The 26531-nt window shown below is 44.4% G+C and overlaps 1 protein-coding gene across 4 annotated transcripts in view; it reads right to left on the bottom strand.

Annotated features, from left to right (window-relative positions):
- MYH10 (myosin heavy chain 10) overlaps window positions 1-26531 on the bottom strand; it is a 104486-nt gene that overhangs the window by 43374 nt on the left and 34581 nt on the right. For 3 of the 4 annotated variants that reach the window (XM_035561810.1, XM_035561811.1, XM_035561812.1), the window contains exons 4-6: window positions 23264-23291; window positions 12640-12742; window positions 2867-2959 (exon numbers count right to left, since the gene is read on the bottom strand). In XM_035561810.1, the coding sequence (XP_035417703.1) occupies window positions 2867-2959; window positions 12640-12742; window positions 23264-23291 (224 nt within the window). Of the gene's footprint in view, window positions 1-2866; window positions 2960-6644; window positions 6675-12639; window positions 12743-23263; window positions 23292-26531 lie in introns of all 4 variants that reach the window. The other variant, XM_035561808.2, reaches the window with a different exon arrangement.

Below are 26531 nucleotides of genomic sequence, written 5' to 3' on the forward strand. Positions count from 1 at the left end.
AGCTTTCTTGAAATCATTATCCAGGTCCTCCCATATCTCAAGTCTGACAGATTATTGCTATTAGTATGTTAAAAGAGAATTCCTGTTTGGCAGATCCCTTTCGCTCAGGGAATGTACTACTGATTTCCATATTAAATATTCTGCTCTACTAGTGTGGAGAATAGATGTATTCCAGCAATGGCCTGACGCACTAAGTGTTTCTGCAGTACACTGCCACACTGCAGAATTACAACACCTGAACAAGTTACCGCAATCATTCAAACCATCACTTACCAGAACACCCTTGACCTCTTGGTTCCCTGACAAAGCCCATTCATGCCAAAAAGGTTTGTGTGTACAAGCCTGACCGTGCTTCTCTCCCCAGCCAGGCCAGGGCACCCAGAGAAAGGAACCCCCAAGCCAGCCTTGCCTCGACTCAGCCTCAGAGCAAAGCGACTGCTCTGACTCAGTTGCACACCCTCAGCTCAGGGATTTCTCCAAGTTTTAGGAGAACTGTTGGAATACTTCAAATTGGCTTCAATGCTTACAACCGTACTGCTTAATGTGCAGTTTGGTTGGAAAGTCAGTGGCGCTAAAATGACTGCTGGAAAGATCAGGGCTTGTTTTCAAACACCCCCCGTAAGAGACCAGGCACTTGAACACAGATTTCTGGATATGAAGAAACAGAATGCTCTAAGCTCAAATTTGAACTAAAACACCGTATTTTTCGTTCAGTAACCATCCAGAAAGCTGTATTTGGAACTGTTACACAGATAAAACCGTTGTTTTGCTGAAATTCAGCCAATAAACTAGATATACCACACGTGTCAGTGCCCACATGTCCAGCGAGGCAGCTGACAGCTTTTCACACAACGGGTCACAGAGATGCTTCTTCGAATGACGTGGCTTGGGTTAGTCATGTTTTGTGTGAGAGCAAGCATGAAGCACTACATAAGGTCTAGCCTGGTATAATTCAGAAGCGCTCTACTCTATTTCACACTTCAAAGTTATTACATTTCTGTTGCCAAGCCCCCAGCCCCAGGAATGAAACAAACAGAGGCAACACAGCCAGTTGACGTAGATGCCCACCAGGGGACGGGGACCTTCTCAGCCTCCAAGCTCAGTCACCACTGAAGCCAATACTAGAGAGGTCACTGATCTAGTTTATCTTCCTGAGAGTGAAGTATGAATATGCCCTTTCAACGAGCACAGGCAAACCTTGCTCTGAAGTCTTTAATCTCTCAGCTAGACGACCACCATTAGTCTCCAACAGGATCCTGTTTATGCTACCATTACAGCGCTGAAGTACACAGCTTTTTTAAAACCACGTAGGAAGGGAAGCAGCATTTGTCTCGTTAGGTCCATATTCCAGAACTAACTTTCCTATCCTCTGCAAACTCCGGGCTTTATTTCCTGAAACACAGGAAATACATGCATTTTGTAGAGGTGAGGGGAAAAAAGTGACTGAACACTAGCCTTATTTCAGTATTACCTGGCATTATCACCAAATAGGGGACAGCCTGGCCTCTTCATGCTGCACAGTAAAGACTGTTAAGCCTGTGTGTGCTGAACAACAGCAGTTCTCACTTTGTGGGAAGACATTTTTTAAGTCAGATCTTTTTTTTTGTTTGCATAAAGATGACACCATCTGGAATGCATTATACTTGCTCCTTTATAAAAATAGAGCTGGAGCCATCTGAGTGATTATGTTCATGATGGCAATGCAGGCTTCAACATAACACAGAGCAGATGCTAACATCTTGCAGGAAAAAAGTATCTTCATTAAATTAGTACAAGCTTTGATGGATTTGAGAAGTGGAACAAAGAATTATTGCACAGTGAAACCTGTTGATATTATGAATCCTAATGCAACTTATACGAGCATCAGCCAGTAGTTTAAGTAATCTGGCTATAAAAAGTTACTGAAGTTGAATTTCTACAGTACTCTGCTCTCCCTCCTTGACTGATAAATCTGAAGGATTTAATCATGCAACTTTCCAGAGTCCTTATCGCTTGAGCTGAGTTCATACAAATAAATCCAAGCAACCGTTGAAACGTCAAGGCAGCCAAGAAATCTTTCATTTGTTCTGTAAATTTTAGTTCAGTTCTTGCAAAAAAAAAAAAAAAAAAAGACTTAATGCCTCCCACACAGTTATAAAGCAGTACTAAAAACCTTTTTCCCCTGAAAACAGGAGACTGCTTTTTTTCTTAAGGGAAATTTTAAAAAAAGTGGTAAATAGCTATTCACCCCAAATTCCACTGCTGGTTTCAGAACAATGGAACACACAAAGAGTTACCTACCAATAAAACGAGGCACTGACCCAACAAAACTCAACCTGCTGCGTGAGAATGCCCTACACCTTGAAGATAAGTCACACTTTCTGGCTTCTCTTCAGCAAAGGGGTCAGAAGCACACCGAGATTTAGAAGTGTTTTTATATGCAAGTCTGGTGCTTTATTTTAATTGAGGATGATCTCTCTAAACCAATCAATACAGTCACAGCTATTGACAGGAAGGCTACATATGTAGCCAAGTCCTAGAGATGCTGTATTCCTTCATCCTTTATAGATATAAAGCAGTAATCTGTGTATGCAAACCATAGTTTATATTGACAGCATAGCTGCATTCATTATGTTACTAATGCTATTATCATTTCAAGGATAGTGGAGGTTGGAAACTAGATAAAATTAAAGCAAGTTTTGCCAAAAGCCAACGAGGATGCATCTTCAGTGACTGCAACACAACGTAGAAAGCCTTATAACAGAACCTGAAGTCACTGAGGAAAGAGCAAAGAAAACTTCTGATACTACTTAAACTCCTAAAAAGGAGTTTCTCCATGAACAGTAATCAAGATTTACAGACTGTAAATAGAAAAGGAGTAACTCACAAAGCGGGAGGAGTTGTCGTTTTTCACCGTCTTTGCATTCCCGAAGGATTCCAGAATGGGATTTGCCTGAAGAAGCTGACGCTCCAGCTCCCCCTAAAAACCATACAAACAGAAAAAGCAAATGGACATAAACACAGTGCTCGGGTGATGAAGGCTTCCTATAATCTGCTTCTTCCTGACAGTCATTTTACCCAGGTTGTGGCAGTCACACCGTCTTCAGAAGGAGGTTACCATCCTTCCCCCTCACTGCTAGATCTGCCAATAGTCTCTTCCAACCAGTGAAGAATGTGTTTTGTGTTGTCATTTAAGAGCGCGCACACACACACGTACACACACAGAGGTGACCGAACAGGAGTCAATGGATGTCATAAATCATTGAATGTGGAAAACAAAATTCACATTTAGGGCTAATGAAAGTAGGCACAGACTTCAAATGCTCGAGAGAAATAAAATTAAATTTAATTTTTAAGATTTTAGTGCAAGGTGACTCATATACCATCTCGTTAGTGATTTGACAACGTACTCGTATTTCTCATATCGACTTTTAAATCAGCAAAGTGCTCATTTTCCATCAGCTTTACATTGATATCATTGCAACATCTGACCTAAAGTGAATGCACCTGAAAAGTAAGCCACAATGGCATAATGGGAACCGAGCAACGCCGAACACAAAGATCAGTTTCAAATTGCCCAATTCAACCAAAATTGCTCAGCAGCTTTAACGCATTTTTTTTTAATGCTTCCTTAAGTTCAAGCCAATGGATGTGGAAATCAAAGTACTTATCTTAAGGAAATTGCACAACAGCTTCTACAATTGCTATCCATGAAGAGGTCTGGTAACAAAAACCGTCTGTGCTGCTTCCATGAGCCCAAGAGGCATGTATGCACATAGGAAAATATGATATTGCTTTCCTGCTGTGAAGGATGGTTTAAGAAAAAAATGAAGCTGTATGTCTCTGGAATGTAGTTTTAAAAACTGAAGTTTGTGTTCTTAAACCTGCTTTTTCCAATTATTTATAGCATGGATGAAGACCGCACACTGAGCAATTAAGAATGGAAGTAAGTCTCTTGAGACTTCCACGAGGTCAATTCTTACATAGGAATTTTAAAAAGTCACTAGTTAACACCTGAAAGAGGCTTTTATTTTTATATTCAAATATATTTCAAGTCCTTCTGCAAACAAATGGCTGCTCATTCTCTAATGGGACCTCAGGCTATCTGCCCAAAGCTTGTCTACATCCAAACATATTCCCTTTGGGACTACAAATTCTCTGAACTCTGCAGTAACTAAAGAAGAAATGGCTGTGTTCATCTCAGCCCTGAACACTCCGCTAGTCAGGCCACATACTGCAGGCATGCCTACACACCGCAGGTTAGGTCTACCACCATTATCTATTTAAAAGAGCTCCTAAGGACTGTAAAAAATAAATCACAACTGGAAGAACACTAGATCACTTATCGCTGCTACGTGGACATCTGCAATTCATAGCCTAACTGGCTGCTGCATAAAGGCAGCAGGTAGTGGAAAAGCATTCGCTGACACCACTCCGCCTGTCCCCTCTCCCAGCCACACGACCAGCTCCTGTTCAGACACCAAACCAGAAGTGGGAAGCTTGCTTACCATGCTGTACACAGCTTGAAATAAACCACATTACGTATATTAAACGCAGCAAGCATGTCCCAGCTTACATTTCAAATTCTAGCTATTCTGGAAAAGAAAGCACACTGACTTCAAAATCCAGCTCCACTGAAGAGCGTCACGGTGCTGCACGCAAGCAGCGCGGTCCAGGCACGCAACGTCCGTGCTCTGAAGTGCCTCTGTGCACTGCAACAGTAATGCAGCTTCATGCATGGGAACTTCTGCAGCAAGTCATAAAATAATTGTACTCAAGTTCTGCAACTGAATGCGGAGTCCTTAAGAGCACATCTATGTGCATCCCATGGGATCTGAAGAAAACATTCAGTTGTGTCTTCAGACGTGGGTGAAAACAGCGAGGACAAACAGCGATCACAGCCTAGCGAGCCGCTGCAGTTGTCGTTCACAAGCAGACTTCTCGTGGCCATCTAAGAGCAAACCTCTCACGCAGTGCAGAACAGCTTCAGAGAAGAATAGCGGTGGAAATTTTAAAATGGATTTCCTAGTTTTCATCTCTAGATAGATTGCTTTACACTCAAAAATCTTTTTAGAAGCATTTAGTGCTTTGGAAAGAGTTTAAGTTTGGCCTGTAGGCATACCTCCAGCATAGGCATCTAACCAGAACTTGGAAAAAGCAGTATCGCAATATTGTGGAAAAAGTGAAGTCATGCAACATTTCATGCAGGGCAGCGTCAAGATAAGGAGGGCTTATTGTCTCAGTTTCAGAAAAACCAGCATCCCAGTGACTCGGTTCGTTGTGAAGCCTGGGTGAGGCAGGGAAACTACATGCTACTCACATACAACAGGGATCCACTCTGTAGTTCAAAATGACATTGAAACAGAAATGTTAATGATTATGGTTTATGCAATATCAACACTTCTGGATTAGCATGTTTCCACTGACACATTTCAAGTGTTTGGCAACAAGCAGCGTATCTCAACCCTGGCAGGCTAATTCTAAGCAAAAGGAGGGTTAAACTCAACTCTTCCATTTATTTTTGGAACAGAGAAATTCTTTAGCAAAAAAAACAACAGAAAAACTTAGAACTGTCTGAGGTTTGGATGGAGGAAGGATTAGGTTAAATACTAAGAATGTCTGTAACTTCTGAAAATGAGACCATGGGGGCTCAGACACATGATTGGGTTACAGAGGCTTAGCAAGTTACCACACACTAGCAAAGGCATCACAGCTGTCCATGGGACTTGAGTCTCCAATAAACCACAGTTTCTTTCCTCCCCCCTCCAAGTTGCACCACAGCCAGCTTTCAGAAAATGCAGGGGGGGGAATACAATCAGCTGAACTGACTCGTGGCAGCTTCTTGAGTTACCAGGCCTTGGTCACACCACACGGAGCTCTTGCAAAGCTCTCTCTTTATTTAAAGGCTTGTGCCCGTGACAAAAAGGCATCACTTACCACCTCAGGTTAGAGACTGGAGCGTGTACCTTGCATAACACGTGGGAACAAATCGCTTATCTCTTTCCACAGTCTTACCCTCAGCTTCCACCCAGCCCTCCTCTTTGTGCCCCTTTACACGCCGGCAGCGCTGCGATTCCTGCTGCCTGCGGGGTAGGCACTGGGGAGCAGGCAGCGTTAGCTGCTCGCTCGTGGGCTGGCTGGAGCTAAGGGCAGCTAAAGCTCCAACAAGGAAACGCTAACTCAGGCAGCAACAGTGAATGAGCATCACCTCAGTAGGTCAGGGGAGATGCCCGATTTCAGGTGAGCCTTACGCGCTTGAGAATCAAGTCTTTCTCTGGTTACCCAAGCAGCTACAAAAACATTCAGGCAAAATCACACATTAACCAGAAGTATTTTGTCACTTCCATTGATCCTTGCCATTTATTTAGTAGGTTATTTAGCATTAAAAAGTTTTGTACTCTCAGAAGCACGTTGACACAGAGCCTGCTAGAGGAGTTCAGCTAAGAGGAGGAGAGCCCCTGCCGGTGGGTGGGAGTGCTTGGTGGTGCCACGGAGCCTCTGTCCATTCTCTCAACGAAGCCATTAAACAGTTACTAAATTTACTATTAGCTGAATAAAGCATATGGGAAAAGCTTGTACAGGTAAATACAAATGGATAGAAAATAGTAGAAATACTGTATTAAGTTGACCTACAAAACTTTAGAAGCATAAAGAAAAACACTTGCCTGATGTTTCACGGGTTTAGGTGATTCGGGCTGTTCATTGCAAACAAACAAACGCATATGTTAGCAAGCAAGCATTCCAGCTGCAAGTTACATCCCAAATTATTAATGTCAGTAGGTTTAGTTTAACTATAAACTCACTTCATAGAAACTTATTTAATTTTAGAAAGTTATTCACTTGTCATTGCATGCGCAAAATGCTAAAACCTGTGTTTATGCAAAGAACTAATTCCAAATAAAATACAAGATGACAGATGGACCTTGAGTAACAAGGAAAAAGAGCGACAGCATTATTAGTTTCACACGGTTTTCCACATTTTTGCCAAATAACAAAGAAACCCACAACACTAAGTAACTTTCTCCAGTCTTAGCCCTTGCAAGGTGGTTTGGTATGGATAAGATGATCATTATTCTTCAAAAATACCAAGCAGGTTATGACAGAACCTAGGAGGAAAGCCATCCTGAAGGAGCCTGAGGTTTTCTTTCCGTGCTGTACAACATGTACTTCACAACTGCAAAGCCTACAATAGAGAGAAGTCTTGTTTCTTTCTTTCAGGAGTGACCATCCACATAAGAAGCAAGATCTTAAACGGAAAACCTACAAAGTTTGTCAGGAAGAAGGGTACAAAACACCAAGTGGGATGGAAGATAAATAAAGATAATAAAAGCCCTCAAAATTCAACTCTGCAGAGCTTCTGCAGAAGTGCTCAGATTTTAAATCCCATCATTACTTCCATTACTCTGTCCGCAAGCTTTCCAATCTTGAGCTTCACATCACAGAGCCTATGGGGAAAATGCCGTGAAATATGGGGAAGAGATTTTCATACCAAGCCAGATGCACACTTCCTCTATGCCTATTATTCTAAAGCTTTAGAACTGTTCCAGCACAAAGTAACAGAATTGGAGAGAGGTCCTCAAAGCAGCTGGCAATGGTTTGGCTCTTTCAGCTAAGCGGGGTGAATTTAGCAGAGCTGAATCATACCCTCTTGGAGAACAACTAAGGTATCTAAAAATAAGGTTAGCTGTTCCAGCAGGAGACTAGTGCTGCACTCAGTGGAAGAGGATAGGCACACCTAGGAGACATTTCATTTACCCATGTTCAGAGCAGATCACTGCTCTCTCGGGGTGTCCATTTCTGCCCTCGCCAGGAGTAGAGCTGAGCATCACCAGACCAACGTTCAACTCCTCTGCATTTAAATCAGGGCAGTTAAAGCCCATCTGGGAAATCCTCCCTACGAGAAGCTTCAGCCTGAACTGGCCTACCCAAGATCCAGCGCTTCAAAACCAGTTTCATCTCTTCGAATTTAATGAAAGGAATTAAACCATTTAGCATTTCAGCTGCAGAGGCAAATAAATGCAGTCACAAACCTGAAAGTATCTATAGCCGTTTCTGAAACTTAAAGCAGCACCGTCGTGCAAGCTGGATTTTCATGAAAATAGAGGTTTTGTGGGGTGGGAGGGCTTTGGTGCAGGGGAAAGAAAGAAAAGTCTAATTCTTTTAATCTTGGTATTGTCTAGCTCTGGTTCGGATGAGTGCAAACAGAGTGATGGCTGGATACAGTTTTCACAGAACGTAGCTACTTGCTTTGAGTCTTGGCAGTCCGTCTGTTACCTGCTGCGCTCACCTATCTGACCACGAAGAGGGTCAGGCCCCTCCGCAGTCTACAGGCACAGACCATTCCCCAGCCTCAGTCGGCCGGTAGCACACGCCAGTTAATGACCACCCCGGGCAGCAAGCGACAGAGAGCACTTCTCCTCCTTGTGCCAGGTCAGGTGTGCATTCTGGCGTTTCTTCTATTCTGCACTGACTTCCCTCCCTATCCAAAACCTGTTTGCAAACTAAAGCAGAACCCAAGGGCCAGAATTAAGGCTTGCTATGTAACCACGCTAAAGCAGCTCTGCAACACGCTCTTAAATACCACAATTTCATTCCTTTCTTATTCCCACCTCAGTATACAGGCGAGTGATGAGCTCACGAGAACTCGTTTTCCTCCACGTCTCCTTGCTTAACCTGCCCAAGCCCCTCTCCAGAGGGATCAGCCTCCTCCCCAAACTCACCAGTTACCTGTCCTTGTTCTCCTCCTCCAAACATACTTTCTCCCCACCTCCTGGGCCTGCAGAAGGACAACTGAGAGCGAAGGCAGTGCTGCCTGTGGCCCAGGAACAGGGGGCAGCTGAGCAGACCAAATAATGCCAGCGAGGTTACCTTTGGTCTAAGATGCCAAAGCCACGGCACAGTGCTCATCTTTGTAAGACTGCTCCACACACAGCACCATAACCACGGAATAAACCATGATATGCTCTCTGCCAGCGAAACACTCAGCTTTACCTGCAAAGTTCTTAACATCCTGCTCACCCAAGTTCTTCAGAGCTCAGACTTGTGGGATGTGAAGCTAAAGCTTTCCGTGATTTAAACAAACACCTTCCAGCTTCTCTCCCTCGCTCCACACCAAGGGGACTGTACACGTGCCCTTTCCCAAGCTCAACCAAGTATGCCCTGGGCAAGGATTCAGGCTCACTTTCCTCCCGCCTTCGATCTGTAGATAAGCCTATGCTCATAACTGGGTGCAAGTACAGCTGCCTCCCATCCATTAGCTGGCTCTAGAAAGCCTGGCCTCTCTTCCTAATTTCAGGGGCTAGCCTAGCCTCACCTCGCTCTGCCGAGCCCCCCAATAACACTGCTTCTCTTCTACATACATCACCTCCCACCCTCGCTGCCCAGCACAGCGCCCAGGACAGTATCTTGGGCAGAGAACGAGAGAGACAGCGTGGCTATGGACCGCAACGCTCAAGTTGGGAAGCTGCAGTTTTAAGGCTGTTCAGCACGGTATTTCCTCTCTCCGTGGTTACAATGCGTTACTGACTGCCTTCCCACAGCACCCTGCCTGAGCGCGACATGCCAGGGACTTGGCGGGACTCATCCGCGGGCACACAGCTACTAGCTAGCAGGAGAGGAGAGAGCACTGTCGGGAAGAAAAACTCTCACGGACGAGCAGCTGAATGCCCCAGGTGACAATGTTGTCCTCCACGGGACAGGCACAGCTCCTGCGTGATGCTCCTTGCAAAAGCCAAGCATTTCACAACCTGCTCTTCCCAAAAACGCACTTGGTGAGCAGCTGGGACATGGCAGAACACCAGTGCTACTCTGGCCACGGCCTGAGGTGTCGAACCATCAGCTACATTTTTTCTAACAGCTTTACAACAGTCTGTCTGTCAGGCAAAACAGGCATAAAATCCACCCTAGCCTTCAGAACAGTGTTGGGAAAATAATTATTCATTCATCAGCGTGCAAAATGCTTCTGAAAGAAATCCATGCAGCATTTAGAAGTATCATTAATGCATGTCAGCAATAATTATTTATCAGGATGGATAAAAATAAATCCATGACTAGCAGTCTAACAAGCCTATTTAGCAGAAGAGGAATGCTGTACAGAACGGTGTTACAGATCACCACCAGCCCTCTACAGCCTGCTGGTGAATATGTAAAAAGGAACAAGGACTGCACATATAACTCCAGTTCTGGCACTACTTAGCTTTTCAGTGTTAGTTGTGGAGGTTGTACATTCTTTGTCTGCCATAAATAAAAACAAATTGATACAGAAAAAGGAAAGACTCCTTTGTATTTTCAAAGCTGGTTTGGTTAAACAATCTGCATTTTTCCATAAGTATTTGCTTAACTCGGTGCTTACCGTGACACTGCAGTGAATGAAGTGCGTGAGCAGAGCACCGAACTTTCATTCAGGACACTAACCCGTTCCTTTTTGTGCCTAAGCTGCCTTTTACAAAGAATAAAAGTCTTCCAGTCTCCATCATGCCAGTCATCAATGGCTCACAAAGCAGCCGATTGCAACAACCATCTCCTAAATTCTTGAGATAAGCACCACTACCCTATTTGATGGCACTGCTAAGTACAGAATTAAGTTGCAGCTCAACCAGGGGTTTAAACTGAATTTGACAACGCTGCATTAAAAAGGCAACTCATCCTTCCCCTCCCTGACGTTTTCTACCCCAACTTTCCTCTCTCCCCGTCCCCTCGCCTCATATCAGCCACAAAATAAGCACAATGGAGAAAAGGCGTTTCAGTTAAAGCCACGCTGACTTTGAGAACAGCAGCCTGAGCCTGCATCAGCTCGCAGGCCCAGCGAGCAGCCCCAGGAATTGTTGTGCTGACAAAGCTCAGGAAGGGGTGCTTCTCCTAGCTAGTGTACTGGCACCAAGTGCTTGCGGAAATGCACCACAAAGAAGGCCAGAGAAATAGCCAGTACTTTTTAGACATTCAGAAAGAGGGCTTCAAGTGGTTAGGCTCCTGGACAGGCCGTATAATCTTCATCCCTTGAGTTTTTCAAAATCTTCTGCTCAGCCAGGTCTTGAGCAACGTAATCTAGCTTTCAAGGGAGACCCATTCTGAAAAGCACCTGGACGAGAGACTTCTGGAACTCTTTCAAATGGAGGCATCCTGAGATATCTAATTAGGTATCTAGGATATCTAATATCCTAAGATATTCTATCAGTAGAATATTTAAGAGTAGTTGCTACAAACCCACGCTGCGTAATTCACTTTCCCCCAGAAAGCTGTGGGCAATCTTACTCATGTAGAAATTGAAGAAGGTGCTGCTGGTTTTGTTGAAAGTTATGCAGTGGAAAACCAGTAATATCCACGAACCAGAACCCACGCAGAAAATCAAGTCTGATGGACAACGTTCTGAACAGCTTTCTGCGGAGCCCCGTCCTCTCCCAACATACCATGCAATGCCATGCACACATGCCCAATGCTGCTGACACTCCCTTGCAAGAAACTTCTTTTTAAGGCCTGTGACTGATGTAGGCACAACCTGCAGCTCATTCAGACTGCATGATGTACATTGAGAAAGACTAATTTTCATCTCCCCTGTGTAACAAACAAGCAACACTTTCAACAAGTAATACATAGGGTCACGTTATTTGCTTTCAGTTAGAGTGAAGACTCATGTTCCCTCCATACGTTCAGCTAGATTTCTCCAAGTCTGCCTGCAGAGCAATTTTCTTCCTCTCCCCCTTCAAATTCTTGGTTTTCTTTTCTTCACAAATTGGTCAAAAGTCATCTCCTTTTTCTCCAGGAGCTTGAGTCCTGACACACTGAACAAGTCTATGATCCCACTGAGCACCTTAGTGCTACGTGCCATACACAAGAAAAGTTACAGATGTCTCTGCTAAGTCAGAAGATGCAGCCTGAAAGCTTCCAACCACCACAGATGCCTGCGGTACTCCTGGAGAAAAGCAAGCATACACCAGCACTGACCAGAGCTAGCTTCTTCCTTGTAGTAAAGACAAATAAATACTCTGCTGCTAAGTGTTCCAAGTCCTCATAGTAACAGATATTTAAACCCATTCATGTTTTGTGAATTGCTAAAAATTCAGTGCAAATTCTGGAAGAGATTAGCAGCAAATTTGAATAAAGCTCTGCATAGATCAGAGTTAGCGATTTGCTACAAAAAAAAAAAATCAAGATTCTCCAACTTAAAAACATATACCCTCCTGTTGGAAATGCAATAAAGCCAAGCTTTTCATTAGCTGCTGATTTCTAGATACAGAAGGTCTATGGCAATTTTTAAACTTGATGGTTTTCCCCAAGTTAAGTTTTGAAAGAAATTCTGTTCACATGTGCTAGTACTAAAAGCTGCATGTAATGGGAAATAAATCCACTAGGAATCACCAGAGTTAATGAAGTTTTTTTTGAAAACCAAGCAGACGTAGCAAAGTTTTGATACTGTTTCTAGTTACAATTCTTGCATAAAGCCCATAATCTCACAAAAGCAGTTAAACAGCTAACATTAACTGGAAATTTTGACATAACCACTCATTTTAGCCACTAACAAAGAGAAAATAATATTTGATCAAAGTAACGGGGATTATATTACAGCTTATCTTTGATTCAAAAGGTTTTGTTTTTTTTTTCCAAGCGAAGATGACAGTTTACCAAAAGAATAGAAAAAAAACAAAAGAAGATTTCCCAACTTACAGGAATATTATGGTCCTTTCTTCCTTTATGGGAGGAAGCAACATGAGCAAGGTATTGAATAACCTTCTTAGTGTTTTCAGTCTTCCCGGCACCAGATTCACCTCTGCAAAACATTTTAAACATTTTCCTCAAAGTTAATTTTCAACAGTATATCAATTCTTTGTTTAAAACAACCTCATTTCATTCCATTTATGGCTTAGACTACGCAACAGAACCCCAGTAACCATCTAAATCCAAAAGCAGTGGTGTGGCAAGGAACTGCAAAGTATTTGTTTAAAATACCTTCTACATCCTAAAGATCTCCTCAGCATTAGGATGTTGATACAAAATATAACATTAGTTTGATTAAAAGCTTCTGACTGTATGCCTGGATTCATACATTACCGTAAGTAATGAGAAACAGACTTGTTCTTTGCCTTGATCACAAAGGCTGAGACAGATTTTTTTTCACAGTGCGGATACATATATATTTCAATTATTAAACAGTTAGTGTATCTTATATCCCAGGACCCGGTTATGAGGATTACTGGGCTGATGGAAACGCTTAGCATCTCTAGAAGCCAGTTCCAAAGCCCAGTAGAACATTTTAAACATCCAGCCTCTCTGCACTGCTCACCTCGCTCTTAGCAAGCCCCAAATACATTTACAGCCACGGGGCTGCAGCTTCAGCACCAAGTGAGTTAGGGCAGTGGCACAGTACGCAGATCAACAGGTAGAGCAGATGTGGAACATTAAGACAGAGGCGGATTGAAAGCAGATTGTTGGACAGAATTTAGTGCCAGATTTACGTAAGGGGCATCCCAAACTCAGAGCAAGGAGCTGCCTCGATGGTACAGGCAGAGGTCTGGCCACATCTGTCACAGTGACCACAAATGATGGCACAAGTCTTTTTAAACCTAGATCTGGTTAAATACAGTCCATTAAATAAATCCACACAAGGGGACTGCCAGGCCCGACTTCGCCATTATTCAACAGCATTTCAGTCCTGCTGAAGAAGCCCATTCCGCACGAGATGGAGACCACCACTGGCAGCGCTAAGTACACGAAACTAAAAAGCATTTCATTATGCGGGGCTACGCTGGAAGAGCGGAAGTTCTTGTGTCATCCAACGGTTGTTCAAGTTAGCGTTCAGAAACCAACTACTCCAGAAAAGTGGCAAGGATACATTGCACGTGCTTCCAAACCTCTCAGCTACGATTCTGAAACAGAAGTGTGAATTTGCTGGGGGGAATTTAAGCACATTCTTTTGCAGTCTTCCTAATGCCTTCCCCCACCACGCCGTGTGCCAGTTTTGCAGCTCACCTGCACTTATTCAGGTGCTTAGTTCCTAGCAGCCCCTACTTTAGGCATGAATTTCTGGTGGCGTTTGATGTGTTTGACCTGGCAGAACAGTGACCAGGTTTTGTGGCAGACACTTAACTGAGAGCACTGAACGAAACGGTTGTGCAGACAGGTTATGGGATGTGATCCCAGCCTCAGTTACCGGACTGCGGTCTGCCATACCAGAGGTTACCCAGGGCACCGGATTTTACTGGTGGCATCTGCAGCTCGGAAGCACCCACCTCGTCCTGTCAAACCATTTTTGTTCTGGTTTTCCTCACAAGAAAATGGATATAATCGGACCAGAACACAAGAAGAAAAAGGCAGGAATCACAAATACTTGACTACTGAAAAACTTGCAGGAGCAGAAGGCAGGCCCCTCAAAACGTGTTGGCTACACCAGCTTTGCTCGATGCATGGAAAATAAACGTGGAATGTATAACCTGGAGAGCTGGTTACAAAGACAACTACTCCACGAATTAGCTAATGAATAACTGGGCTTCCTTTTTGCCAAGATACCATCAATATGCTACACAAACTGGGTGTACTTTGGGACCGCTACAAGGGGAAATACACTTTTTTTTTTTTAATTCAGTGAAAAATCCCATTTCTACCAGGCCCCTATGTCTGTTACATAGAAAATTGTAACAGACAAACGTGAAGATCAATAACCAGAAAATATACCTCCAATGCCCATTCTTGCTTCCCAATTTGTCTTTATTTCTAGTTTCCCCTTTAGTGTAATACTCATATTAACATAATTTATGACTACAAGTGATAATAAAAGCAGTATTGCCTGTTTCTAAGTGTATATTAAAAATACTCTTAATGCTAAAACTACTCCAGCAGGTAACAGAAGTAAGGAAATAAGTACAACAAAACACACATTTACATTTTAAACCAATACAATTTGTTCTTATTGTCATCAGAGCTTGGGAACACATTGCTAGCTGTGACTTTAAAACTAGATAAATAATCTTTTCTGTTAAGTTACAGAAACAGTTTATTAAATTTTAAAGATGAAAATCTACCCTGACACATCCAGTGAAAAGAAAACGCACAGTAAATACAGTCCAGATGTTAGCCTCCTAAAGGGCAGCACCCAGCTTTAGAGGAGTCCACTAATCCAGAGGCTTTTCTGGCATACACACCAGCACAGCTTCGTGTGGCACGGGAAGGTCAAAAGCTTGCAATACATTCCTTTTGCTAAAAGTCCTTAAATCTAATAGAGATTTTTAGAGGTCTTTATGCAAGTTCTCATTCAAAAGCAATACTAATGGATGCTATCATCCTAGCTCTCCTCTCCCTGGAGCTTACAAGTATGCCAAATATTTCCTGCAGGATACAGAGCTAGATAGCTTTGCTGCCATATACTCTAAAAGAATTAGAAGATTTAGGATAAAGTCCTCTTCATTTACAGAAATGAGGACATCTGCACGCTTTAATTCTTTCCCAGGAGGGCAAACACGAGTTATAAAAAATAAATTAAGATCTTCTACCTCTACCAACCTGCCCAAAAAAGGTAAAACTTCTAGTAACACAATGTACAATATTTATGGAATGGAAATGGTATCACGAAGCTAAAGATTAACTTTTTCAAAACCTTGTTTTAATACAACTCAATTAATATGTTACCATAAATTAAACACTGAAAACCCTTGGCTGAGATCCTAGCCTTACTTCAGTCAATGGCAACTTTGCTAATGATTGCAGTAAGGTCATAATTTCACCCCTTATTTTGGTTTCAATTCCATTACTAGCAGAAAAAAATGGAGACCGAATTCAAATCTCAGCTCCATCTATGGAATATGCCAGGCACACCAGGTGGAATCAGCCAAGCAAGCCATCTTTAGCACTAGGCTCAAGTTGGATGTATGAGGTTATTCCATTAACTAATTGAAAGCTCTCTCCCTTTGTACAAACTACGTTAGAGACGGGTCAAATGAAGTCTGAGGGTCACAGGTAAATTTTTGCATTATCTGGAGTTAAAGCACTAGTCCCCACAGCAGCAAAGCTTCTGCTTTGAATAAGCTTCAAGCACATGTAAAGTAGGAAAACCTTAGCTAGCAAGAACACTTTAAAGTTTCTACATGATTTTAAATTCACTGGATGTGAACCTACAGTGTCATTTTCAATAAAGGAAAGTATTCTTCAGGCAAATTCATCTCAGCTACAATTTGGTTAGCAAGAATTACCGACTGACTTCTCAACCAGCTGCACCTTTTTTTCCCCAAGCTACTCTAACCTAACTCTCGCATAGAAGTAAAAGGCATTTCCTCTGCTGAGCAGATTACCATCTGAAAACATGCAAAACCAGCACAGTGGGAGATGACTCGCAGGTCACAAAGCAAAGAGGCAACGTCCAGGCATGGGAGGCGAGGTCTGACTTCCAGGAGAGCGGTGTGCTCTTCCCACGTGGCTCACCTATAGGGGCAACTTCTATTGTATCGGCAGGTCAAACGCCTGCCTGTGGAAGACCTATCCTAACAGAAGCACCGTTCTAAAGGAAAACAGCACTGAAACGGTCACTCCTCTTACTGCCAGCTACACACCTTGTACAGGCGCAGCACTAGGCTACACCACCGCCTCTTCCTGCAGTGGCGATTTCTGTTTTCTGGACACTCGCAGTAGTTTAAAGTTGCTGACGTCCCACTGTGAGGGCTGGCACCCATCTAGCACCAGCCCAGGGAGTCACTGATTTCCCCGGCAGAGCAGGGGCTATGCAGGACCTGAGATGTAGCTCTGGCACTCACATAGGAGAGAAGGACACAACCAGGTACAAAAAAAGCTTTGAAATTGCAGAAGGCTGTTCCTCGTCTTGTTGCCCATGCACACAGTCCCTACTGCACAGGAACAAGGTTTGTGAAGACAAGCATCTGCAATACACTGGGGTGACCCGATTAAGCTTGTCTAATCTACCCTATTACAGATCACCTCTCAGTGATTTAAAATACTGAAAACGAACCAAACAAGCCAGTATTTTTCCATGCTGGGACTCAGACCTTCCCCTTGCCCCAGGAGGATCAGTCTTTGTCACTCCTGATCAGCAGGAGGCCCTGGGACGAGAAGCTAACCTGGGGGCAGGAGGCCCTGTAGGAGCTGAACACCCGGTAGGAGGAGACACGGCACCACCACCTTGGCACCTGGGCAAGTTCTCCTAGGGGACTGATTCCACGAGACCCAGGAAGCCGACCTGCTGCTCAGTTCTGCAGGCAGCACTGCTTCGATTCACACCAAGTGGCCACTTAGGCACCAAACCACGGATGCGTGCACTTAAGTTGTTTGTAGGAGAAAGTAACTGCGTAAGTGAGAGCCCCAACAACAGGCCTTTGTCCTCCTCACAACAACGGCTGCGAAGAACAGAAGGGACTTATTCCCAGATGCAACTGAGCAAGTCTTCTGCCAGTTATAAACAGATATTTACAGCCGAGACCTGTAATTAAAAGAACGCTTTAATTACTTGGCTAATTTTCTGTAACGAAGAGGTCTAAGTGATAGTTTGGGTTAGCACAGAGGAGTATTAATTGGCTTTACTATTCACAAGGCTGCTTTACAGCCTCTCCATTCCCCTTTAGATGCTTCTCATCATCTCAACACCAGTTGTCTAGGGAATGTTACAAGTTGGACTCTGGCCAGAGGTTGTATACAAAAATGCTTGGTATTTGCTGCTGCTGTCCTTTAATAAGCAGCCTCTATTCCCTCCACGCCCCACCACTCCTACTGAAGCCAATTCAGATTAGATATCCTTGTATGGCTGCAAGCATCTGCTAAATGACTGTTTATCAAACCTAGTCTCAGTTTTGAGAATACCATAAGCTTGTAGTAAGATTCTCAAATTTAGAATCTATTTGCCTAAAAAAGTGCAGTACGGCATGTTTGCATGTTTGAATTTCCAGAAGTCACCTTGCAGCTAAAGACAACAAATCCAGGAGATGTTTGGGTATTTCTCATGTTCCTAATACGCCGTAACAAAAGTTTCTTCATCTTGATCATCAGCCTCCAGCAGCCTGACACGCGCTCCTATTTAACAGAGAACAGTAATCAAAGACAAACAACAAATCTTACCAAGAGTCCAGCAGACGCAGCTTCTCAAAGAGAAAAGCCTGCACAGCTTCTCAGTACAATTTCATATCTTACCTCGCTGTCTATTTTGTCATTTCAGTGTGCGCAGTGTAAAGTTAGCACTTTTCTGTAATTGATTTCTTACGGATGCGGGGTTAACACAGGCTTACAGGGTACTTACAGGCTAGAAGGAACATGAAGTTACTGGAACCACTGTCTGCATTTGGTTCCTTAAAGATGGAGAACGGGCAAGTGAATGAAAAGAAGGGAGAGAGAACAAAGTAACAAAAAAAAGAGGAAGAGAAGAAGGCGCATTGTTTTATGTTCGAAGGCAACTCTTGTTTCCACACCAAGACCAAAAATTCATCTATGTCAGCAAGTCTGGATGGGAGAACTGAGTGACAGCCACACCAGCTGGCGGTGAGTAACACCCTCCTGAAGAGGCAGCCTCCATGCCAGGTAAAGGACATGATGTTCTGCTGACACAAGCATCCAGAGAAAGCAGCAGTAGTTTTTTTCCATTCCTGGTGTTAGATTCAACTTTGAGAAGAGATTAGTAATTTTAACATCACACCAGTTTATGCAAAACTCATCTTTTGGGCATGACAGACCCCAAGCTCCTCAGGGAACGTCAGCAGATGATTAGGTTGGGACAGGAAATGTTCAAGTAATCCCATTACCTCCAGAACAGCAGGACGTAATAAGAGGCATGCCTGCAGAACTCTTCATCAGCCTAGCCTATTCCACACGCTGCGTTTAGATGAGCATTTCAATGAGACAGGCTATTCTTCAGCACAATTCTCTTGGGAAAACTAAATTAAGGTGATTCTTGGCAAGTTGTAAAAACAGGAAACTTGATCAACTAGAGGTAGGAAGAGATCAGTGAAGATGTTAACCAGGCAGACCTTCACCGAGTAGTAGGAGATCTCTCTCCAGGATGTACAGAAAGGCAGTTACAGCCAAGGCAACGGGAGAGATGAGCGTGGCAGGCACGCTGCAACTCCCCACTCACCTGCATGCACAAATCGAGGGATGTTCAGCCTGGGGAAGAGAAGGCTCCAGGGAGACCTCACAGCAGCCTGCCAGCACCTGAAGGGGACTGCAGGAAAGCTGGGGAGGAACTCTGTGTCAGGGGGTGTGGGGATAGGACAGGGGGTAATGGCTTTAAGCTTAAGGAGGGGAGATTTAGATTAGATATGAGGAAGAAATTCCTTACTCAGAGAGTGTGAAGCACTGGCACAGGCTGCCCCGAGGAGCTGTGGGTGCCCCATCCCTGGCAGTGCCCAAGGCCGGACTGGATGGGGCTGGGGGCAGCCTGGGCTGCTGGGAGGAAACCCTGCCGCCCATGACAAGGGCTGGAATTAGATGGGCTTTAGGGTTCCTTCCAACACAAACCATTCTATGATTCTGTGATGTCTCCTTTCTCACAGCTAGCTTGAATTACTCCTCTGAGTTACTCCTACTGGGGAAGAGAAAAAGTATTCTGAAGGCTTTCAGCTCTACTGAAGATCGGGGTCAATCAGATGAATGACGTCCTGAGACAACAAGTCTGGGATTAGAAGACATCAAGCCTTTTATGAACTGCCAAAGAAGTTTCTGAAACCACCTCCAGTGCAGTTAAGACACACTCCTTCCACCTTGTTTATTCCTGCCTTAGTCTAAGACCTGTAAAACCAGTGGTGTGGAAGGAAAGTGTCCAGTTTGCCTTTTCACCACAGAAGCAGCAATGCAATAGAGAGGAGTCCTGGACACTGGCTCACCCTCGAGCAAAGTGCGTTAGACATCCTTTTGGTCTACTACACAAACAAGTTTGCCACAGCCTTGCTGGAGGTCATTTAACATCCCAGCTGACCAGGTGTCAAGTAATGAGTTTATAATGCAAACCTGACAAAAGAATATGGCTCTGCCATGAAGCCCATGGAGAAGCCTCCTTAGGAACAGTAGGCAGCTGCCTCCATAACCAATTTGTTTAAAAGAACTGCGCAAGAGAATGCAGTTGCTTTTGATGTGCTGCTTTTTAGGTCTGTATCCAATCTGGAGAGAAGCACCAAGACATCTGTGGTTCAAGAGAAAAGTTAACCTGAAGAGCAACGTGGTAATACCTACGATGCTTTTCTACAGTCAGCATCCAAGTGGTGATAGCAGTGTCGCATCAGCAAATACTCCTGGGCCAGTAAAGCTGAGGTGGTCAACTCCAAGAGCGCAGAACCCTTGGAGCCTAACAACTGATGTGTCTTCACATTCTCACAAGGCAAGACCTAGACTGGATGTTATTTGGTCCTAGAGGCCCTAGTCCTAGGTCCTAGTTTGGAGATAAGGTACCTTACCCTTCATAATGCTGAGGGCACAGATCTGTCCACATTACTGAAGAAATTTGTATTTCTTTGTAATACACAGTAAGTGGTTCTTCATGCTGCTGCGTAAGTACTTCAATGAGAAAATGCAAGTTAAGGCAACAAGGCAGCCAACAGAGCCTGGAATTTGTTGCTCAGAAACTCAGCTTCTGTCAGACACTGCCACACTTCTGCTAAGTTTAGTCCTTAACATTGGTACATCCAAGACAACAAATTATAGGTAGCAAAACTTGTCCAGAGTCATGGTAGTAACAGTTTCAATACTACATTTTGCGATATGATTCCAGAACAGTGTTGAAATCCTTATGAGATCTACTGTCCATTGCTTCTTAGCACAGCTTCTGGGATTTTAGATGGAATAGTAAATCTGTTAACAAATACTTGACATCCAGCAGAAGTGGGACCATCTCTGAGGATCTTATTATGACGGCTTTCAGAGCAGTCCCCGGCAACTCCAGGCTTCAGAAGTGATGTGGTCACCCTCTCCTGAGGTCTGGCCATAAGAAAGCGTGTCCCCTCCTCATCGTCTGTGTTTCTCTCTGCAAATGGATGTACAACTAAGCAGCTTATCAACTGCCTGGTAGCCAAGACATGGAGCCTGTCACAAGCTCCAAATATTCCACGTTGAAGTGCTGCACCAGATATAAAACAGGATCCAACTGCCTTTTCAGTCCAGAAGGATTGAGAGCTTACATTAACCCTACAGGTGAGGTAATAACAAAACTGAAAACAATATATCTTAAAGGCTTTCTGATCTACAAACACATCAGATCTTCACTAAATCCTGTAGCACTGCCACTCCGACCTTGGCTGACCATGTTGAAGAGTACAAAGTTCATGCATACACAGAAAAAACATGAAGCTACTTCAGAAGAGTTCGCCTGAGGCAAGCACATGACAGTGCAGCATCCACAAACTCAGAGGACAAGGCCTTTTTCACTCTGGGATGTTATCCCTGCTTTTAGAGCTGTTTTGTACATTGCACATAAAGTAGTTAACACAAAGCCACAAGTTCTACTAGGGGCAGGGACCAGAGACCTAGACACGGCTGCGTTAGCTGGGTGAACCTTGATCTTACTAAAGAATTGTACTTGCTTCTGTGTCCCCCAGCCCCAGACACCTTGTATTCCTAATATCTATAGTGAAAAAAAAAGCGTAGCTTGAGAGGATCCATCTTCAGTCTTGTCTACAATTTGATAGTTAAGGCACGTCTGTAGGAAGTAGGAGATGAAGATTTGAATCCCTTCACGCCAAGGCAGAAACTGAACCTAGGTCTCCTCCCAGCACCCAACCTAACCATGGAGCTATTTCAGGAAGCTGGCATCTTCTCACGCTATGGCCTCAGTGCAGCTGCTGTACACTGGCACACAGCATGGTCGGCTGATCACACAGCCAAGCTACCATGTCTTCCCTTACCCTCAGATAATCGAGCACATCCAAGTTATATCCAAGGCTACTAATTGCAAACAGCTCCAGAACTGAGCCATGGAGTGGTTTTGTAACACCAAATGGTTTGGGTTGGAAGAGACCTTAAAGTCCATCTAATTCCAGCCCCTGCCATGGGCAGGGACACCTCCCAGCAGCCCAGGCTGCCCCCAGCCCCATCCAGCCTGGCCTTGGGCACTGCTAGGGATGGGGCACCCACAGCTCCTGGGGCAGCCTTGGGCAGAGCCTCACACCCTCATGGTAAAGAATTTCTTCAAATATCTAATCTAAATCTCCCCTCTTTTAGTTAAAGCCACTACAGCCACTACCCCTCGTCCTACCACCACACCCCCTGACACAGAGTCCCTCCCCAGCTTTCCTGCAGCCCCCTTCAGGCCCTGGCAGGCCGCTGTGATGTCTCCCCGGGGCCTTCTAGTCGCCAGCCTGAACAGCCCCAGCTCCCTCAGCCCGGCTCCACAGGAGAGGTGCTCCAGCCCTCTAAGCACCCTCGTGGCCTCCTCTGGACTCGCTTGAACAGGTCCACGTCTTTCTTACAGCGGGGTCCCCGAGCTGAGTGCAGTACTCCGGGTGGGTTCTCATGTAGCAGCCTAGCCACCAGGCTGCCACCAACAAGGACGCTTCCCCAACTCTGCGCTTCGCACAGGGTGCAGGCCTGGAGAACCCAACTGTTGAAAAGCAGCGTTCTGTGCTAAGGTCGGTTTTCTGCTAGCTTAGCTCCCCAAACTGGCTTACACTGAGTGCCAACTCCCAAGGCTAACTTCACAGGCAGCAGAAACACACAGCTGGCATGGGAGGGGGGAGGAAAGTGGATCGCCCCTTCCAGCAGTAGCCCAAGGACAGACGGGCTCAGTGGTGGCACGAACCAGAACACGCACTTCGGCTGCTCCGACTCGCGCACCACTTCATTTCCAGATCCCCAGGAAGCTTCAGCTGAAGCAAGAAATCTGCTCCTGGGTGGGGCAAACTCAGGCACACACGGAGGAGGCGGGAAGGAAACTGAGTGGCAGCTTGTTCAGAGCTCTCCTCTCTGAAGCAGATCCAAGGCTACGCTGCTGCTCAGCAGCGTTTCTAGACCAACTTTGATTCATGTCCCCCTGAGGGGCTACACACAGAGTAGATAAAATACAGCATTTCAGACAGATACGTACATTTTAAAGATTATTTCTGATTCAGATCTCAACTGACATTTTTAAACTACAGTTCTTAAATGCCACATAAGCCCATAAAGCCTTCAGTAAGGTGAATTACATTATTAAAAGAGTGTTTCCCTACATAAAACATGACTTCATGCTACATCATTAACCATTAGTCACTGCCTGACGAGATTAAAGACAGGACTGGGACTACCACAGCTGTATCAGAGACCCCCTGGAACTTGAGACCTTCCCCTTTGACAACAAGAATTTCCCAAAATGCCCAAAAGAAAATAAGCATTTACTTACGTGCAGAGAATTGATTGGTCCTCACGGTCTGCAAAAACAAGAACGAACACGGTTATAGTTCTGTGTCTGTTATCCCTTAATTTACAAGACAGTTTCTTTGGAAGGAATATTTAGATAATTTAGCTTTTTAGCTTAACAATTCTAAGGGCACTCTCAGAGTAGTTTTAATAATATCGCTTAATTATTTAAGCTCTCACACACACCCCCCAACAAACACCACCTTAGACATTCACAGAAGTTCTGCCACGTCATGAAACAAAAATCTTCTATTAAGTTTCATAATAACGCACAGTACTTTTGAAACTTTTTCAGACAAAGCTGACCTTACATCTTTTATTCTGTCTCATCTAAAATTCATGGAATAAAGAATTTCAAATACTAAGCATTAAGCATGAGGCAAAACAGTTTCATGTACACAATACTAATGACCAGAAATGACTACTTGGAAATAGGATGAACATCTCAAGCAAGCAAGAGCTTTCCTCTAGTGCTTTTCATTCTTTTTAATTAACATGCACGCCTGAAGTGCTTCCATGATCTAGCTTATTCATTACAGGCTCGTCAAAAGGACATCCAGGGAAACACTGAACAGAGTTAACTCCCCAACACGGTGTGGCTCAGCACTTTTGTGACTCCCACTGCTGCGCTTACGACCTTTGAAAAGAATGCCTGAAGGTCAGTTATACCCTAGAAGAGGTATTTCATAATTACAGGATATTTACAGAACGTATTTCATCATACACTACATATTAAAAGTTATATAATCAAAACATTCAAGTATACCTGCAGAAAGTAAAACATCTCAGATAGAGGTGCCCTCTTCCCCTGCTTGAGCCTGAGTTTTCAATGAGTTCAACTTTTTTCATAAATTTGCATCACAAAGTTCTTGCTGCTTTTATGTTTTCAGCTATTTGTCACTTACACCAAGAAGAGCACGATTGCCTCCTGCAAACTAAGGACTTCACACACTTTGTTTCCTGATCGGTCATTTGTAACAGATTGCATTACAATGAGTAAAATCAAGCTTTGACTTGTTGAAATGTAAAACTTGGGTCCACATATCAGACTCCCTGCTGCCCACCACCCATTTTCCTCAAACACGAGCTGTGATGGAGCACAGGAAGGGAGCAAGAGGCAACACGATGACCAGAATTCCTTCTAGGACAGATTCCAGTCCCAATACGACGAATAGCTTCAGTTGCTACAAGGCCTCTCTCCAACATGCTCAACAGCTCTGAAACAGATCTATATTCATACATACAACCTCAACATATTTATCATCGCTTCAGGTAAGCACAGTAACGTAAACCATTTTTACATCACTTCTAAATGGGTCCAGAGAACTATTGCTAACCCGCGCTGTAAGCTACTGCAGAGCTTTGCAGTCACCCTACCCACGAAGCAAGCCCGAGCCGAGCTCGTAACGCGGTTGTGTAATAGCGGTGCTGAAGTAGAATTTCAGCCCTCGCCAGCATGTAAAAGCCAGCAAGTGACCTGCATTTCCCTCCCTGACACTGCCCGCCGAGCCCCTGGGATTTGAGAAGTGCTGGTGTGGCCCCACAGCCGGCTTGCAGCAGCGGTGGAGTTTCGGCACAGCCCAGCAGGGCTGCTGATGCAGGGATGAGGCCGGGGTTGGGGCTGAGATGGGCACAGGCAGTGGGTGCACGGCAAAGAGTGGGGCTGTGAAGGGGCTGTCGCGTCCCGGTTTCCTCCTCCAGCTGTGCCAGTGCTCAGGTCAGCATCAGGCAGCCCCAGGGTGAGCAGGAGAGCAGCCTGGACCGTGCTGGGTTTTGGTCCGGTTTGTGGCCGGCTGACTCCGTGCCCTAAAACACATCAGGACACAACCGCCCCAAAACTTCGGCTGGTGGGAGGGAGAGCTGAGACCCCTCTTCTAGCTCCAAACTACATTAGATCAAACAGCTACATTTGTATTGACAAAGCACCTAAAAAAAGCAGAAAGGGCAAAAAAAGACCTAGTCTCAGCAAAACACTGCACTTTCAATTAGTCTGTGAATAGAAAGTTTGAAGGACACGAATTCAAGGACTTTCAAAGCACGGAGATGCTACTGCATGTTGTTACAGCTAGCTAAAGCGGGCGCTTGTGGACTGCACCGCTGGCAAGTTTTAGGCTTCATTTTAATGTCAAGTATGAAGGAAAGTATAAGGTGCTTTCCCAGTGAAAGCATTAAAACATGCACACGGCTGTACTTTGAACCCCTCATACCTGCTTGTTGAGAAGCGGCAAGAAATACCAGCGATCCCTCTGAGCCACTGCGCAGACAACTAACATTCAAACGGTCCGGGGTGATGCTTCAGCAGGGAGCACAAGTCACGTAAGTGAAAGTGGGAAAGACAGTGAGATTCAAAGTATTCCCAGCGAGGCTGCAGGGATGGTACCAGACCTCCTCCACCTGCGTGATGCACAGCAGCTCTGCCCAGACTCACCAAAAAGGAAGGGCAAAGCCTCGGAGTGCAGGAACTAAAAGCTGACAGTAAGCAAAAGCAGGGGGAGCACGACAGCAGAAATGCTAAGAGCATAGCCTGAAAAGGTTTTCATTCTTCTGGCTTTGATTTAGGGCAGCTGGTCTTGCAAGCCCAGTCAGAAATTACTTCTTGGTAGCAGCAGGAGACGAAGCACAGAACTCCAGTGCTCAGGCGCACCATGCAGCCAGCTGTCAGGGCAAGCTAGGAAAGAGAGCAACTTTCTGACCCTGACCCGATTCCAGGGGTAGCTAACCCTGACTCGTAGCTAACCCTGACTCACAAACTTCACAGGCAACACTGTATGCCAGCAAAATCAAGATAACATAGGACAACACAAGTTATTTCTTCTTTTAGAAGAAACTGCCGAACAAATGCCAAGTTGGTACCATGAGTGCAAAGTTGGTATTTCTTGCTTTAATATTCAGAGACATTTTCTAAAGTGACAATTCAATTGTCCCTTTTGACTCCCCAGGAATAACTTTTCTGCAATTTTGTCACTGCATCTAGGCCAACGCAATTTGTCAAATAATAAAACCTCTTCTAAACATCAGCTCTTTAGTTTATTACTTCTTAAAATGCTAAGAACACAGATAACATTTGCCTTGAAAACAAAAGTAGTTCAATAGAAAGCAGCAGCATGTGTTAGTGCTCTGTATTATCCCACATTTTGTCTGTCAGTTCACCACACAAAGCTTGTGCTCCACAACATGCAAGGCACTGTATAAATGAGTTTTCCAACCCAATTTGTCCTGAAGCGTGTCTGAAAGTCCAGACAGCTGTAGGT

Source organism: Cygnus atratus, chromosome 18 (genome assembly GCF_013377495.2).
Source record: "Cygnus atratus isolate AKBS03 ecotype Queensland, Australia chromosome 18, CAtr_DNAZoo_HiC_assembly, whole genome shotgun sequence".
Classification (NCBI taxonomy): Eukaryota; Metazoa; Chordata; class Aves; order Anseriformes; family Anatidae; genus Cygnus; species Cygnus atratus.